The sequence below is a fragment of the Cherax quadricarinatus genome, chromosome 4, assembly GCF_038502225.1.
Source record: "Cherax quadricarinatus isolate ZL_2023a chromosome 4, ASM3850222v1, whole genome shotgun sequence".
Taxonomy (NCBI): Eukaryota; Metazoa; Arthropoda; class Malacostraca; order Decapoda; family Parastacidae; genus Cherax; species Cherax quadricarinatus.
In genome coordinates, this window is record NC_091295.1 from 36010190 (window position 1) to 36028323 (window position 18134).

Here is an 18134-nt window from a genome sequence, read left to right on the forward strand (position 1 = left end):
TGATAAATACTATCGTACCACAGTCAGCTGCTGCTGCACCACGGTCAGCTGATAAATTGGACCAGTCAGCTGCTGCTGCACCACAGCTGCACCATGGTCAGCTGTTGCTGCACCATGGTCAGCTGCACCACAGCTGTTGTTGTTGCTGCACCACCATCAGCTGTATTACTCGAAGATGTTACCGAGAAACGATTAACCCCGGAGGGTTAGCCACCCAGGATAACCCAAGAAAGTCAGTGCATCATCAAGGACTCTCTAACTTATTTCCATTGGGGTCCTTAATCTTGTCTCCCAGGATGCAACCCACACCAGTCGACTAACACCCAGGTGAACAGGGAAAAATGCCTGGAACTAGTGCTCATATTGGTGAATTTAAAGCCAGCAAAGGTTGGTTTGAGAGATTTAAGAATCGTAGTCGCATACACAGTGTGATAAGGCCTGTTCTGGAAGAAAATGCCAAACAGGACCTACAGTACTCAGGAGGAAAAGTCACTCCCAGGACACACTGTCTCATCAGTCATTGCTGTATCTTCAATAAAGGTAAGTGTCATTTATTCTTCATTTAGTAGAGTAGTACATGCACAATATATACTGTGCATGTACTACTCTACTATTGTGCATGTATCCTTCTCTTTGTGTGTAGGAAAAGGTATATTTCATGTGGTAAAATTTTTTTTTTCATACTTTTGGGTGTCTTGCACGGATTAATTTGATTTCCATTATTTCTTATGGGGAAAATTCATTCGCATAACGATAATTTCGCATAACAATGAGCTCTCATGAACGGATTAATATCGTTATGCGGGGGTCCACTGTATATATATTATATATATATTATATATATTATATATATATATATATATATATATATATATATATATATATATATATATATATATATATATATATACATGTATATACAGTGGACCCCCGCATAATGATTACCTCCGAATGCAACCAATTATGTAAGTGTATTTATGTAAGTGCATTTGTACGTGTATGTTTGGGGGTCTGAAATGGACTAATCTACTTCACAATATTTCTTATGGGAACAAATTCGGTCAGTACTGGCACCTGAACATACTTCTGGAGTGAAAAAATATCGTTAACCTGGGGTCCACTGTATATATATATTTACATATATTTTTTTTTTTTTTTTTATTATCACACCGGCCGATTCCCACCAAGGCAGGGTGGCCCGAAAAAGAAAAACTTTCACCATCATTCACTCCATCACTGTCTTGCCAGAAGGGTGCTTTACACTACAGTTTTTAAACTGCAACATTAACACCCCTCCTTCAGAGTGCAGGCACTGTACTTCCCATCTCCAGGACTCAAGTCCGGCCTGCCGGTTTCCCTGAATCCCTTCATAAATGTTACTTTGCTCACACTCCAACAGCACGTCAAGTATTAAAAACCATTTGTCTCCATTCACTCCTATCAAACACGCTCACGCATGCCTGCTGGAAGTCCAAGCCCCTCGCACACAAAACCTCCTTTACCCCCTCCCTCCAACCCTTCCTAGGCCGACCCCTACCCCGCCTTCCTTCCACTACAGACTGATACACTCTTGAAGTCATTCTGTTTCGCTCCATTCTCTCTACATGTCCGAACCACCTCAACAACCCTTCCTCAGCCCTCTGGACAACAGTTTTGGTAATCCCGCACCTCCTCCTAACTTCCAAACTACGAATTCTCTGCATTATATTCACACCACACATTGCCCTCAGACATGACATCTCCACTGCCTCCAGCCTTCTCCTCGCTGCAACATTCATCACCCACGCTTCACACCCATATAAGAGCGTTGGTAAAACTATACTCTCATACATTCCCCTCTTTGCCTCCAAGGATAAAGTTCTTTGTCTCCACAGACTCCTAAGTGCACCACTCACTCTTTTTCCCTCATCAATTCTATGATTCACCTCATCTTTCATAGACCCATCCGCTGACACGTCCACTCCCAAATATCTGAATACGTTCACCTCCTCCATACTCTCTCCCTCCAATCTGATATTCAATCTTTCATCACCTAATCTTTTTGTTATCCTCATAACCTTACTCTTTCCTGTATTCACCTTTAATTTTCTTCTTTTGCACACCCTACCAAATTCATCCACCAATCTCTGCAACTTCTCTTCAGAATCTCCCAAGAGCACAGTGTCATCAGCAAAGAGCAGCTGTGACAACTCCCACTTTGTGTGTGATTCTTTATCTTTTAACTCCACGCCTCTTGCCAAGACCCTCGCATTTACTTCTCTTACAACCCCATCTATAAATATATTAAACAACCACGGTGACATCACACATCCTTGTCTAAGGCCTACTTTTACTGGGAAAAAATTTCCCTCTTTCCTACATACTCTAACTTGAGCCTCACTATCCTCGTAAAAACTCTTCACTGCTTTCAGTAACCTACCTCCTACACCATACACTTGCAACATCTGCCACATTGCCCCCCTATCCACCCTGTCATACGCCTTTTCCAAATCCATAAATGCCACAAAGACCTCTTTAGCCTTATCTAAATACTGTTCACTTATATGTTTCACTGTAAACACCTGGTCCACACACCCCCTACCTTTCCTAAAGCCTCCTTGTTCATCTGCTATCCTATTCTCCGTCTTACTCTTAATTCTTTCAATTATAACTCTACCATACACTTTACCAGGTACACTCAACAGACTTATCCCCCTATAATTTTTGCACTCTCTTTTATCCCCTTTGCCTTTATACAAAGGAACTATGCATGCTCTCTGCCAATCCCTAGGTACCTTACCCTCTTCCATACATTTATTAAATAATTGCACCAACCACTCCAAAACTATATCCCCACCTGCTTTTAACATTTCTATCTTTATCCCATCAATCCCGGCTGCCTTACCCCCTTTCATTTTACCTACTGCCTCACGAACTTCCCCCACACTCACAACTGGCTCTTCCTCACTCCTACAAGATGTTATTCCTCCTTGCCCTATACACGAAATCACAGCTTCCCTATCTTCATCAACATTTAACAATTCCTCAAAATATTCCTTCCATCTTCCCAATACCTCTAACTCTCCATTTAATAACTCTCCTCTCCTATTTTTAACTGACAAATCCATTTGTTCTCTAGGCTTTCTTAACTTGTTAATCTCACTCCAAAACTTTTTCTTATTTTCAACAAAATTTGTTGATAACATCTCACCCACTCTCTCATTTGCTCTCTTTTTACATTGCTTCACCACTCTCTTAACTTCTCTCTTTTTCTCCATATACTCTTCCCTCCTTGCATCACTTCTACTTTGTAAAAACTTCTCATATGCTAACTTTTTCTCCCTTACTACTCTCTTTACATCATCATTCCACCAATCGCTCCTCTTCCCTCCTGCACCCACTTTCCTGTAACCACAAACTTCTGCTGAACACTCTAACACTACATTTTTAAACCTACCCCATACCTCTTCGACCCCATTGCCTATGCTCTCATTAGCCCATCTATCCTCCAATAGCTGTTTATATCTTACCCTAACTGCCTCCTCTTTTAGTTTATAAACCTTCACCTCTCTCTTCCCTGATGCTTCTATTCTCCTTGTATCCCATCTACCTTTTACTCTCAGTGTAGCTACAACTAGAAAGTGATCTGATATATCTGTGGCCCCTCTATAAACATGTACATCCTGAAGTCTACTCAACAGTCTTTTATCTACCAATACATAATCCAACAAACTACTGTCATTTCGCCCTACATCATATCGTGTATACTTATTTATCCTCTTTTTCTTAAAATATGTATTACCTATAACTAAACCCCTTTCTATACAAAGTTCAATCAAAGGTCTCCCATTATCATTTACACCTGGCACCCCAAACTTACCTACCACACCCTCTCTAAAAGTTTCTCCTACTTTAGCATTCAAGTCCCCTACCACAATTACTCTCTCACTTGGTTCAAAGGCTCCTATACATTCACTTAACATCTCCCAAAATCTCTCTCTCTCCTCTGCATTCCTCTCTTCTCCAGGTGCATACACGCTTATTATGACCCACTTCTCGCATCCAACCTTTACTTTAATCCACATAATTCTTGAATTTACACATTCATATTCTCTTTTCTCCATATATATATATATATATATATATATATATATATATATATATATATATATATATATATATATATGTATATATATATATATATATATATATATATGCAAAACAACCACTCTGAAAGAATAGAGAAATTCCAAGCGCTTTCATGACTACTCACATTATCAAGGAACTATGAAAGTGAAGCATCCAAGGAAGCTATATAAGGGGTCCGGCCAGCACCTCACTATCAGATCCCACAACGGTTAAACACGTGACGCGCGGCGAGCCAACTTGGATAGGTCCTTTGCACAAATAATTTTTAAATTTTCTTGGGTAGAATAGCTTGGCGGTGAGTTGTGCAAAGGACCTATCCAAGTTGGCTCGCCGCGCGTCACGTGTTTAACCATTGTGGGATCTGATAGTGAGGTGCTGGCCGGACCCCTTATATAGCTTCCTTGGATGCTTCACTTTCATAGTTCCTTGATAATGTGAGTAGTCACGAAAGCGCTTGGAATTTCTCTATTCTTTCAGAGTGGTTGTTTTGCATTTTATTGCATATATATATATATATATATATATATATATATATATATATATATATATATATATATATATATATATATATATATATATATATATATATATATTTTTATATTTTTCAACAAGTCGGTCGTCTCCCACCGAGGCAGGGTGACCCAAAAAAGAAAGAAAATCCCCAAAAAGAAAATACTTTCATCATCATTCAACACTTTCACCACACTCACACATTATCACTGCTTTTGCAGAGGTGCCCAGAATACAACAGTTTAGAAGCATATATGTATAAAGATACACAACATATCCCTCCAAACTGCCAATATATATATATATATATATATATATATATATATATATATATATATATATATATATTATAGGTAGTAGGTTGGTAGACAGCAACCGCCCAGGGAGGTACCACCGTCCTGCCAAGTGAATGTAAAACAAAAGCCTGTAATTGTTTTACATGATGGTAGGATTGCTGGTGTCCATTTTTTGTCTCACAAACATGCAAGGTTTCAGGTATGTCTTGCTACTTCTTCTTACACTTAGGTCACACTACACATACATGTACAAGCATATATATACACACCCCACTGGGTTTTCTTCAATTTTCTTACCAGTTCTTGTTCTTGTTTATTTCCTCTTCCCTCCATGGGGAAGTGGAACAGAATTCTTCCTCCGTAAGCCATGTGTGTTGTAAGAGGCGACTAAAATGCCAGGAGCAAGGGGCTAGTAACCCCTTCTCCTATATACAGTGGTCCCTCGATAATCGTAGTTCTCGGGAATCATAGATTTCGGAAATCAAAGGGATATTTTCGTATAAACATGGGCTCGCTAATCATAGGTTGACTCGCGAATAGTAGTTCGTCCGGGACGCGTAATCACGGTGTGAGCCGGGGCGGCCTCCCTACCCAGCCAGTCTGGCATTGTTTACCACGTGCTCCTACGAAATATTTCATAATATTCCACTCATTTTAGTGCTTGCAAGTAGTACTAAATAAGCTACCATGGCTCCAAAGAAAGCTCCTAGTGCCAAGCCTGTTTTAAAGAAGGTGAGTGAGGTGGGGCGGCCTCCCTACCCAGCCAGTCTGGCATTGTTTACCAGTGAGCGAAGGTCCCCTCACGTGCTCCTACGAAATATTTCATAATATTCCACTCATTTTAGTGCTTGCAAGTAGTACTAAATAAGCTACCATGGCTCCAAAGAAAGCTCCTAGTGCCAAGCCTGTTTTAAAGAAGGTGAGAAATAGATTGAATTTAAGAAAAACATCATTGAACAATATGAAAGTGGCACAAGTGCGGCCGAACTGGCCAGGATGTATAAGAAACCCTACACAACCATATGTTCCATAGTGGCCAAGAAAAAGGAAATCAAGGACACTGTTGTTCCAAAGGGGGTAAATATGCTGACAAAAATGAGATCACCAGTACTCGAAGATGTTGAGAAGTTATTATTGGTGTGGATAAACGAGAAACAATTAGCAGGAGATACTCTTATGACTTCAATTATTTGTGAAAAGGCTAGGCAGTTGCACAACGATCTGGTAAAGAAATTGCCTGCAAATAGTGCTGGTGTGAGTGAATTTAAGGCCAGCAAAGGCTGGTTTGAGAGATTTAAGAACCATACTAACATACACAGTGTGGTAAGGCATGGTGAGGCTGCCAGTTCGGACCACAAGGCGGCTGATTTTTTTTTTTTTTTTTTTTTTTTTTTAAACAAGTCGGCCGTCTCCCACCGAGGCAGGGTGACCCAAAAAAGAAAGAAAATCCCCAAAAAGAAAATACTTTCATCATCATTCAACACTTTCACCACACTCGCACATTATCACTGTTTTTGCAGAGGTGCTCAGAATACAACAGTCTAGAAGCATACACATATAAAGATACACAACATATCCCTCCAAACTGCCAATATCCCAAACCCCTCCTTTAAAGTGCAGGCATTGTACTTCCCATTTCCAGGACTCAAGTCCGACTATATGAAAATAACCGGTTTCCCTGAATCCCTTCACTAAATATTACTCTGCTCACACTCCAACAGATCGTCAGGTCCCAAGTACCATTCGTCTCCATTCACTCCTACCTAACACGCTCACGCACGCTTGCTGGAAGTCGCTGAAAAATATGTGCATGAATTCAAGGAGTACATAGAGGCTGAAGGACTGAAACCTGAACAAGTGTTCAATTGTGATGAAACAGGCCTCTTTTGGAAGAAAATGCCAAAGAGGACCTTCATTACACAGGAGGAAAAGGCAATGCCAAGACACAAGCCTATGAAAGACAGGCTGACGCTCATGTTCTGTGCTAATGCTAGTGAGGATTTCAAAGTGAAGCCATTACTAGTGTACCATTCTGAAAATCCCAGAGTGTTCAGGAAAAACAATGTTATGAAGAGTAAAGTGTGTGTGTTTTGGAAATCTAATAGTAAGGCATGGGTCACGAGGGAAATTTTCGTCGAGTGGTTCAATGAAGTGTTTGGCCCTAGTGTGAAGAATTACCTCCTGGAAAAGAAATTGGATCTCAAGTGCCTGCTAGTAATGGACAATGCACCTGCTCATCCTCTAAACTTGGATGACCTAATTTTCGAGGAGTTTGGGTTCATCACAGTAAAGTTCTTGCCCCCGAATACCACTCCTCTCCTCCAGCCCATGGACCAGCAGGTCATTGCAAACTTTAAAAAGCTCTACACCAAAGCAATGTTTCACAGGTGCTTGACTGTGACTACAGACACTCACTTGACCCTAAGGGAATTTTGGAGAGAACACTTCAGCATCCTCCATTGCATAACCCTTATAGGTATGGCTTGGGAGGGAGTGACTACCAGGACTTTGAACTCTGCCTGGAGAAAATTGTCGCCAGATTGTGTCGACAAGAGGGATTTTGAAGGGTTTGGGACTGACCCTGATAAGCCTATGTCTGTTGTTAAATCAATTGTGGCACTGGGGAGTTCCATGGGGTTGGATGTGAGTTTGGAGGATGTGGAAGAGTTGGTGGAAGACCACAACGAAGAGCTCACCACTGAGGAGCTGCAAGAGCTTCAGCAGAAACAGCAACAGATCGCAGCTCAGAATCTTGCTGCAGAGGAGGAGGAAGAGAGATGGAAGAAGGTGCCTTCTTCAGAAATTAAAGAGATTTTTGCTATGTGGGGTAAGATGGAAAGATTTATGGAGAAACATCACCCTGACAAGGTTGTTGCAAGCCATGTTGGCAACATGTACAGTGACAAAGTCTTGAGCCATTTTAGGGAAGTGTTAAAGAGACGCCAGAAACAGAGCTCTCTCCACAGTTATTTTGCGAGACAGGACTCCAGTGATTCTCAAGGTGGTCCTAGTGGCATTAAGAAACAGAGAAGAGAAGCAACTCCAGAAAAATAATTGGTACCTGAGGTGTTGCTGGAAGGGGATTCCCCTTCCAAACTGTAAACAATCCAGTCTCTCTCCTCCTTCAGTCTCCCATACATTAAGAAGAATCTCCAATAAAGGTAAGTGTTATGCTGTTAATGTTTCATTCATCATTTCCCATTGTACATGTATTGTTTATGTACTACATCTATATTTCATGTAAAAAATTTTTTTGTTTTAATACTCCTGGGTGTCAGGAACGGATTAATTGTATTTACATTATTTCTTATGGGGAAAATTGATTCAAAAATCATAGATTTCGATAACAGTACCAACTCCAGGAACGGATTAACTATGAAAAACGAGGGACCACTGTATATTACTAAATGTAAAAGGAGAAACTTTTGTTTTTTCTTTTGGGCCACCCCGCATCGGTGGGATATGGCCGGTGTGTTAAAACAAATATATATATATATATATATATATATATATATATATATATATACAGTGGACCCTCAACCAGCGATGGCATCGATTAACGATAAATCTGACTAGCGATACATTTTAACGCAAAAATTTTGCCTCGACTAGCGCTTAAAAACCCGACCAGCGCTATTCGTTCCATAGGAGACGCGTCCACTTTGGCCTGAGCGCGCCTCACTTGTCCCGTGGGTGCCAGTGTTTACAAGCCAGCCACCGAGGTTGCTTCCAAACATACAACTGGAACATTTCATATTATCACAGCCTTTGCAGTGATTGCACCTGCAAAATAAGTCACCATAGGCCCCAAGAAAGCTTCTAGTGCCAACCCTACAGCAAAAAGGGTGAGAATTACTATGGAGATGAAGAAAGAGATCATTGCTAAGTATGAAAGTGGAGTGTGTGTCTCTGAGCTGGTCAGGTTGTATAATAAACCCCAATCAACCATCGCTACTATTGTGGGCAAGAAAACTGCAATCAAGGAAGCTGTTCTTGCCAAAGGTGCAACTATGTTTTCGAAACTGAGATCGCAAGCGGTATAAGATGTTGAGAGCCTCTTATTGGTGTGGATAAACGAGAAACAGATAGCAGGAAAAGCATCTCTCAACCGATCATTTGTGAAGAGGCTAGGAAGTTGCATGACGATTTAATTAAAAAAATGCTAGCAACTAGTGATGTGAGTGAATTTAAGGCCAGCAAAGGTTGGTTTGAGAGATTTAAGAAGAGTAGTGGCATTCATAGTGTGATAAGGCATGGTGAGCCTGCCAGTTCGGACCAAAAAGCGGCTGAAAAATATGTGCAGGAATTCAAGGAGTACATAGACAGTGAAGGACTGAAACCTGAACAAGTGTTTAATTGTGACGAAACAGGCCTGTTTTGGAAGAAAATGCCAAGCAGGACATACATTACTCAGGAGGAAAAGGCACTCCCAGGACATAAGCCTATGAAAGACAGGCTTACTCTGTTGATGTGTGCCAATGGTAGTGGTGATTGCAAAGTGAAGCCTTTATTGGTGTATCACTCTGAAACTCCGAGTGTGTTCAGGAAAAACAATGTCGTCAAGGCTAATTTGTGTATGCTGTGGAGGGCAAACAGTAAGGCATGGGTCGCTAGGGACTTTTTCTATGACTGGTTACACCATGCATTTGCCCCCAATGTGAAAAATTACCTAACTGAAAAGAAATTAGACCTTAAGTGCCTCCTGGTATTAGACAATGCTCCTCTTCATCCTTCAGACTTGGCAGAGCGACTTTCTAGGGACATGAGCTTCATTAAGGTGAAGTTTTTGCCTCCTAATACCACTCCTCTCCTGCAGCCCATGGACCAGCAGGTCATTTCCAACTTCAAGAAACTGTACACAAAAGCTATGTTTGAAAGGTGCTTTGTAGTGACCTCAGAAACTCAACTGACTCTAAGAGAGTTTTGGAAAGATCATTTTACCATCCTCATTTGTGTAAACATTATAGGTAAGGCTTGGGAGGAAGTGACTAAGAGGACCTTGAACACTGCTTGGAAAAAACTGTGGCCAGAATGTGTAGACAAAAGGGATTTTGAAGGGCTTGAGGCTAACCCTGAGAATTCTATGCCAGTTGAGGAATCCATTGTGGCATTGGGGAAGTCCTTGGGGTTGGAGGTTAGTGGGGAGGATGTGGAAGAGCTGGTGGAGGAGGACAATGAAGAACTAACCACTGATGAGCTGCTAGATCATCTTCAACAGCAAGAGGGCAGACCTGAGGAAACTGCTTCGGAGGAGGGGATAGAGAAATTGAAGAAGTTGCCTACTTCTAAGATTAAGGAAATGTGTGCAAAGTGGCTTGAAGTGCAAACCTTTTTTGATGAAAATCACCCTGACACAGCTACTGCAAGCTGTGTTGGCAACCTGTACCACTTTAGGTAAGTCATAAAGGAACGAGAGGTACAGGTATCTATGGACAGATACGTTGTGCGACAGAAGTCCAGTGACTCTGAAGCTGGTCCTAGTGGCATTAAAAGAACAAGGGAAGTAACCCCAGAAAAAGACTTGCTACCTCAAGTGCTAATGGAAGGGGATTCCCCTTCTAAACACTAAGAAGATCAATGGTCTCCCCTCCTCCCATCCCATCAATCATCACCAGATCTTCAATAAAGGTAAGTGTCATGTAACTGTGCATGTCTTCTTCAGTTTGTGTGTATTAAAATTAATATTTCATGTGGTAAAAATTTTTTTTTAATACTTTGGGGTGTCTTGCACGGATTAAATTGATTTGCATTATTTCTTATGGGGAAAATTAACTTGATTAACGATTATTTCGATTAACGATGAGCTCTCAGGAACGAATTAATATCGCTGGTTGAGGGTCCACTGTATATATATATATATTTTTAACAAGTCGGCCGTCTGACCCAATAAATATTATTTCCCTAACTCTTTAAATATTTAATGAAGAAAGTAGAATGCTCACTTTTAATATTTACAAACAGGTAACTTATGACTTTTGATGTTCTCTTATTTCACAGTTTAGACTTTTGATAATATATTTCAATTTCAGTTACCATGTATTTTTTTATTACATAAATACCGAAGATATTGCTTACCTCATCTTCATCACACCAGGAATCCTCTTCACTTTCTACATCAACATCGACGAGTACCTCATCTACAGTATTAGATAAAAATTAAATAATATTAACCCATAAAAGAAAAAATAGTAAAGTTTTAAATATATGCACCTTCATCATCAAAATTTGCAAATATTCATGCCTCACCTTCACCACAAGGATTATTGTTACAGGAGTCAATGGAATATGGAATGATATTGCCATCACACTGGACTGCTGTTGCAAGTTTCCTGCCCACATAACAAAGAATCTTGCGATGTTTAGTACCACCACCACATTCCTTGTCACACTGAAAATGAATGAAAATATAAATGCAAAGTACTGTATGCGGAATTGCCTCTAGAAAGTGGTGGTTATTTGTGAATTGTTCCAGCCATGAGACTGTGACTTATTCTTTACATAAATGAAGTATGGTAGTTCAATATGCCAAAAACAATGTTACCTACTGACCAAATTCTGTGAGCACCTGGTGGTAGCTTTTTCAATTTTTTTTTAATTTACATTAGTTATTTGCAGATAACCACTAATCAGAACAGCTAATGAGGTTTTTTTACAGGTTTAGTATCACAACATGAAGTGATCATTATTTTTCTGTGACTAAAAAGAAAATTATTAATACCAATTTGTTGCTTTGTGAAACTTGAGACTTTACTTACAGATTCTTAATTGCCAAAATAGTGCAGCTAAAAATAAAAGATAAAAGAAGAATTAATGTATGCCGACTAGCAGTTAAATAACACACAATACTCAGTACCACAGGTGTTTTCCTTACATTTGCAATTTTGGAAGTATCAGAATGTAGCTGTACCTTAAGACCATGACAAAAAAAAAAGTTTTCTTTTGGCATGGCTTAGCACTGCAGTTTCAAAGAAAAGATATGCAGTAGGGCCCCACTTATACGGCAGGTTAGGTTCCTGGCTACCGCCAAAAAGTGGAAATCGACATAAAGTGGAACACCCTTTTTTTCCCTCATAAATGCATATAAATACTAGATAACAAGTGTGGTATGTATGGTAGCCAGCCAGGCTACCATACATACCACACTTGTTATCTTACAATACATAATTACATATCTTACAATATCTTACAATAAATACTACTCATCTCCCCCTAGATTAAGACTATAAATATTTTAACCCTTTGACTGTCGCGGCTGTATATATACGTCTTACGAGGTACCATGTTTGATGTATATATACTCATAAACTCTAGCGGCTTCGAATCAAGCAGGAGAAAGCTGGGAGGCCCACATGTGAGAGAATGGGTCTGTGTGGTCAGTGTGCACCATATAAAAAAATCCTGGAGCACGCAGTGCATAATGAGAAAAAAAAAATCCGACCATTTTTTTTAATTAAAATGCCGACTTTGTGGTCTATTTTCGTACAGTATTTATGGTTGTATTCTTGTTTTCTTGGTCTCATTTGATAGAATGGAAAACATATTATAGAAATAAAGGTGATTTTAATTGATTTCACTATAAAAAGAACCTGGAAATGGAGCTCAAAGTAGGGGAAATGTTTGATTTTTGCCAATGTTCAAAAGTAAACAAATGATGTCATTGTCCAATAAATGTCCGACTAGCCATTCTAATATGCAGTCATGAATGGGTTGATGATATTTATACAATTATTACAGTATTGCTGTAGTCTGCATAATAGTAAGTCTTCTATTTTTTGTTTGAATAAAAATTCAAAATAGAAAGCAAGAGTAATATCAGAGGGGCCTGGACACATGACTGATGAACAAAGAAAATGTTATTTTAGAGCCAGGAATGTCTGCATTGTTCATTCTGGACCTTATTTTGAAATTGTTATATTTTTTAATTTTCATGAAATTGGCCAAATTGCAAATTTCTGACCACATTATTGGGTAGTTGAAATCGGTAAATGGGCAGTTTCTTGTACTCAATCGATAGAAAAAATGGAGTTCTAAAGAAATAGCTAAGAGTTTGGTCGACTGGAGCAACGGAATTAGCAAAAAATAGGGCTCAAAGTGGGTGAAATTGCCGATTTGTAAATATCGCTGAGGTCGCTAACTTCGCGAGAGCATAATTCCGTCAGTTTTCCATCAAATTTCGTTTTTTGGTGTCATTACAATCGGGAAAAGATTCTCTATCATTTCATAAGAAAAAATAATTTTATTTTTTTTTTTGAAATTTTGCGATTGGGGGCTGCGACAGTCAAGGGGTTAAGGTAAGTAATGAGTGAACTATATGTGTATTTTACTTTTTTATTGTTTTTAATGCCTATTCTATTGCTAACTTAATATATGTAGGTGTAAACTTTACAGTTAGAGTAAGAGGTAGATGGGAAAAGAGGAAGGTGGCAACAACAAGTAAGAGGGAGGTGAAAGTGTATAAACTAAGGGAGGAGGGAGTTCGGGCGAGATATAAGCGACTATTGGCAGAAAGGTGGGCTAGTGCAAAGATGAGTAGTGATGGGGTTGAAGAGGGTTGGAATAGTTTTAAAAACGCAGTATTAGAATGTGGGGCAGAAGTTTGTAGTCATAGGAGGGTGGGGGCAGGAGGAAAGAGGAGTGATTGGTGGAATGAAGAAGTAAAGGGTGTGATAAAAGAGAAAAAGGTAGCTTACGAGAGGCTTTTACAAAGTAGAAGTGTTATAAGAAGAGCAGAGTATATGGAGAGTAAAAGAAAGGTGAAGAGAGTGGTGAGAGAGTGCAAAAGGAGAGCACTGTGGGAGAGGCACTGTCAAGAAATTTTAATGAAAATAAGAAAAAATTTTGGAGTGAGTTAAACAAGTTAAGACAGCCTAGGGAAAGTATGGATTTGTCAGTTAAAAACAGAGTAGGGGAGTTAGTAGATGGGGAGAGGGAGGTATTAGGTAGATGGCGAGAATATTTTGAGGAACTTTTAAATGTTGAGGAAGAAAGGGAGGTGGTAATTTCATGCACTGGCCAGGGAGGTATACCATCTTTTAGGAGTGAAGAAGAGCAGAATGTAAGTGTGGTGGAGGTACGTGAGGCATTACGTAGAATGAAAGGTGGTAAAGCAGCTGGAACTGATGGGATCATGACAGAAATGTTAAAAGCAGGGGGGATATAGTGTTGGAGTGGTTGGTACTTTTGTTTAATAAATGTATGAAAGAGGGGAAGGTACCTAGGGATTGGCAGAGAGCATGTATAGTCCCTTTATATAAAGGGAAAGGGGACAAAAGAGATTGTAAAAATTATAGAGGAATAAGTTTACTGAGTATACCAGGAAAAGTATACGGTAGGGTTATAATTGAAAGAATTAGAGGTAAGACAGAATGTAGAATTGCGGATGAGCATGGAGGCTTCAGAGTGGGTAGGGGATGTGTAGATCAAGTGTTTACATTGAAGCATATATGTGAACAGTATTTAGATAAAGGTAGGGAAGTTTTTATTGCATTTATGGATTTAGAAAAGGCATATGATAGAGTGGATAGAGGAGCAATGTGGCAGATGTTGCAAGTATATGGAATAGGTGGTAAGTTACTAAATGCTGTAAAGAGCTTTTATGAGGATAGTGAGGCTCAGGTTAGGGTATGTAGAAGAGAGGGAGAATACTTCCCGGTAAAAGTAGGTCTTAGACAGGGATGTGTAATGTCACCATGGTTGTTTAATATATTTATAGATGGGGTTGTAAAAGAAGTAAATGCTAGGGTGTTCGGGAGAGGGGTGGGATTAAATTATGGGGAATCAAATTCAAAATGGGAATTGACACAGTTACTTTTTGCTGATGATACTGTGCTTATGGGAGATTCTAAACAAAAATTGCAAAGGTTAGTGGATGAGTTTGAGAATGTGTGTAAAGGTAGAAAGTTGAAAGTGAACATAGAAAAGAGTAAGGTGATGAGGGTATCAAATGATTTATATAAAGAAAAATTGGATATCAAATTGGGGAGGAGGAGTATGGAAGAAGTAAATGTTTTCAGATACTTGGGAGTTGAAGTGTCGGCGGATGGATTTATGAAGGATGAGGTTAATCATAGAATTGATGAGTGAAAAAAGGTGAGTGGAGTGTTGAGGTATATGTGGAGTCAAAAAACGTTATCTATGGAGGCAAAGAAGGGAATGTATGGAAGTATAGTAGTACCAACTCTCTTATATGGATGTGAAGCTTGGGTGGTAAATGCAGCAGCGAGGAGACGGTTGGAGGCAGTGGAGATGTCCTGTCTAAGGGCAATGTGTGGTGTAAATATTATGCAGAAAATTCGGAGTGTGGAAATTAGGAGAAGGTGTGGAGTTAATAAAAGCATTAGTCAGAGGGCAGAAGAGGGGTTGTTGAGGTGGTTTGGTCATTTAGAGAGAATGGATCAAAGTAGAATGACATGGAGAGCATTTAAATCTGTAGGAGAAGGAAGGCGGGGTAGGGGTCGTCCTCGAAAAGGTTGGAAGGAATGGGTAAGGGAGGTTTTGAGGGCTAGGGGCTTGGACTTCCAGCAGGCGTGCATGAGCGTGTTCGATAGGAGTGAATGGAGACGAATGATATTTGGAACCTGACGATCTGTTGGAGTGTGAGCAGGGTAATATTTAATGAAAGGATTCAGGGAAACCGGTGGTTTTTATATAGCTGGAATTGAGTCCTGGAAATGGGAAGTACACTGCCTGCACTCTAAAGGGGTTTCGGGATATTGGCAGTTTGGAGGGATATGTTGTGTATCTTTATACGTATATGCTTCTAAACTGTTGATTATGTGTGAGTGAGGTGAAAGTGTTGAATGATGATTAAAGTATTTTCTTTTTGGGGATTTTCTTTCTTTTTGGGTCACCCTGCCTTGGTGGGAGATGGCCAACTTGTCAAAAAAAAAAAAAAAAAATACACACAAGATTTCAGGTACATCTTGCTACTTCTACTTACACTTAGGTCACACTACACATACATGTACAAGCATACATATGCATACCCCTCTGGGTTTTCTTTCTAGTTCTTGTTCTTGTTTATTTCCTCTTATCTCCATGGGGAAGTGGAACAGAATTCTTCCTCCATAAGCCATGTATGTCGTAAGAAGCAACTAAAATGCCGGGAGCAAGGGGTTAGTAACCCATTCTCCTGTATATACATGTATTACTAAATTTGAAAGAAAAAACTTTCGTTTTTCCTTTTGGGCCACCCCACCTCAGTGGGATACGGCTGATATGTTGGAAGAAGAAAGAAGCATATACACACACACACACCTCTGTGTGTTTTCTTCTATTTTCTTACTAGTTCTTGTTCTGGTTTATATTGTCTTGTCTGCATGGTTAAATGGAACAAAATTCTTCCTCCATAGCTATGTGTGATGTAAGAGGTGGTTAAAATGCTGGGAACAAGGGGCTAGTAACCCCTTCTCCTATGTGCTTTACTAAATTTAAAAGATAAAGATAAAGATTTTATTTCCTTGTAAAGGTTACAATGCGTAATTACAATTTTGGTTTAATAAATACAAGTTAAAAAAGAGAAACTTTTGTTTTTCTTTTTGGGCCACCCTGCCTCAGTGGGATATGACTAGTTTGTTGAAAGAAGATAATACAATGTCCAAAAATAATGAAAATCAAATTCTAGCATTATTTAGTACTAGAAAGACTTACATATTTGTCTCCTCTTTGCCATACAAATTGGAAAATAATAAAATAATAATCTTAATTCTGTATTTTTAGTTCAATGGTATGACAGACATCTTTACATCATGAAATGGTATACTGATTGATCTGTTACTGCAAAATGAAACTAAAGACACTGTTTACTTACTCGGCTCCAAGGACCTTCAAACCAGCTGCCCTCACAAGTCTCTGTTCCATTGCATCGTTCAGTATCACTGAAACGTTTATCAGCATCACAGTGGACTTCAGGTACAGGTTCCCAGAGATTATTTTTCCACTGTGCACACAAGACATGTCGAGTCCTAATGCCCTCACCACAGTCAGCAGAACACTAGAGAATTGTGTAATTACTGTAGCTCAAATATTCTGTGCAATACTGAATTAGGTCTTGTATTATTGTTGATATGAAGTATTTCAAAATCTTAACTAGTTTATCCAAAAATAAAGTGTATGTAATTCTATAGATTTATAACAATGTAAAATTTTCAGAATTTTCCCAAAACAGAACTAACTGACCTCTACTTCTTAAAAATTTTACCCTGAAAATTTTTTATACTTTTTGAAAAAAAAACAAAAAAAATATTAGCACCTCTTACTTTTTACTTTTACTGAGGTTTTATTCATATCTAAAGTAGTAAATTTCTTTTTATTAAGCTCTGTCATTTTCTATTTTTAGTCCATGAGTAACAAACTACTCTCATATATTACATTACAACATTTACATTAAAATAATAGTGAATTGTGTATATCATACTTATCTGGCAATGTTCAAATAATTTACTTTGAGATATATTCTGAATATTGTTTTAAAGGAAACAGCAAGATACATACTACATACAGTATTTTACTTACAAGATAATTATTATTTTCACCAATCATAAATATATTAGATTTATTAATCTACACTATAATTAAAACTGCTTCAAACAAGATACTTATCAAGTAATATGTACATTCAAGGGGATGGATACTTACTGCGCTCCACTCAGAAGCATACCATTGGAATTCACACTCTGTAGCATCAGTACAGTTACGAGTTACTGGTGGCATTCGTGTTAATGAACAATATTCATCCTCCACAACTTTACCCTTCTGACTCACGCACAGCACTGTTCGGGACTCTTTCTCCAAGCCACAGCTGTTTCCACACTGTAGTACAATGTAAATGATCAGAACCAGCAACACTAAACATACATACACAAACACAATAATATAACACTGAACATGCTATCTTTGGTTGATAGGAGAAAACGAGCATATATAATAACTAAATATAAAATCATAAAAAGATATGCATAAAATGATAAAAAAGATTGCCTGATGCCAATAACAAGTCACAGGTATAAACTAAGGTGCTAAAATATATTAGAAGGTTCTTCACAAAAAGTTACAAGAAGAAGTGGTAGCTGCTACATCTACAGCCTAAATCAGGGAACAGGAGCAAATTACCCCAAATGGGATCAAAATGAAAATCTCAGGGGTAATGAAAGCTCAATAAAAACAAATAAAACTGCACAAAAATTTATTTTTTAATAAGCA

The 18134-nt window shown here is 38.8% G+C and overlaps 1 protein-coding gene across 6 annotated transcripts in view; it reads right to left on the bottom strand.

Moving 5' to 3' along the window:
* Nucleotides 1-18134, bottom strand: part of Ppn (proteoglycan-like sulfated glycoprotein papilin) — a 504188-nt gene that overhangs the window by 296393 nt on the left and 189661 nt on the right. For all 6 annotated transcript variants that reach the window (XM_070095679.1, XM_070095654.1, XM_070095670.1 and 3 more), the window contains 4 exons: nt 17571-17744; nt 16744-16926; nt 11181-11322; nt 11010-11071 (listed from right to left, as the gene is read on the bottom strand). In XM_070095679.1, coding sequence (XP_069951780.1) covers nt 11010-11071; nt 11181-11322; nt 16744-16926; nt 17571-17744 — 561 coding nt within the window. The remainder of the gene's footprint in view (nt 1-11009; nt 11072-11180; nt 11323-16743; nt 16927-17570; nt 17745-18134) is intronic.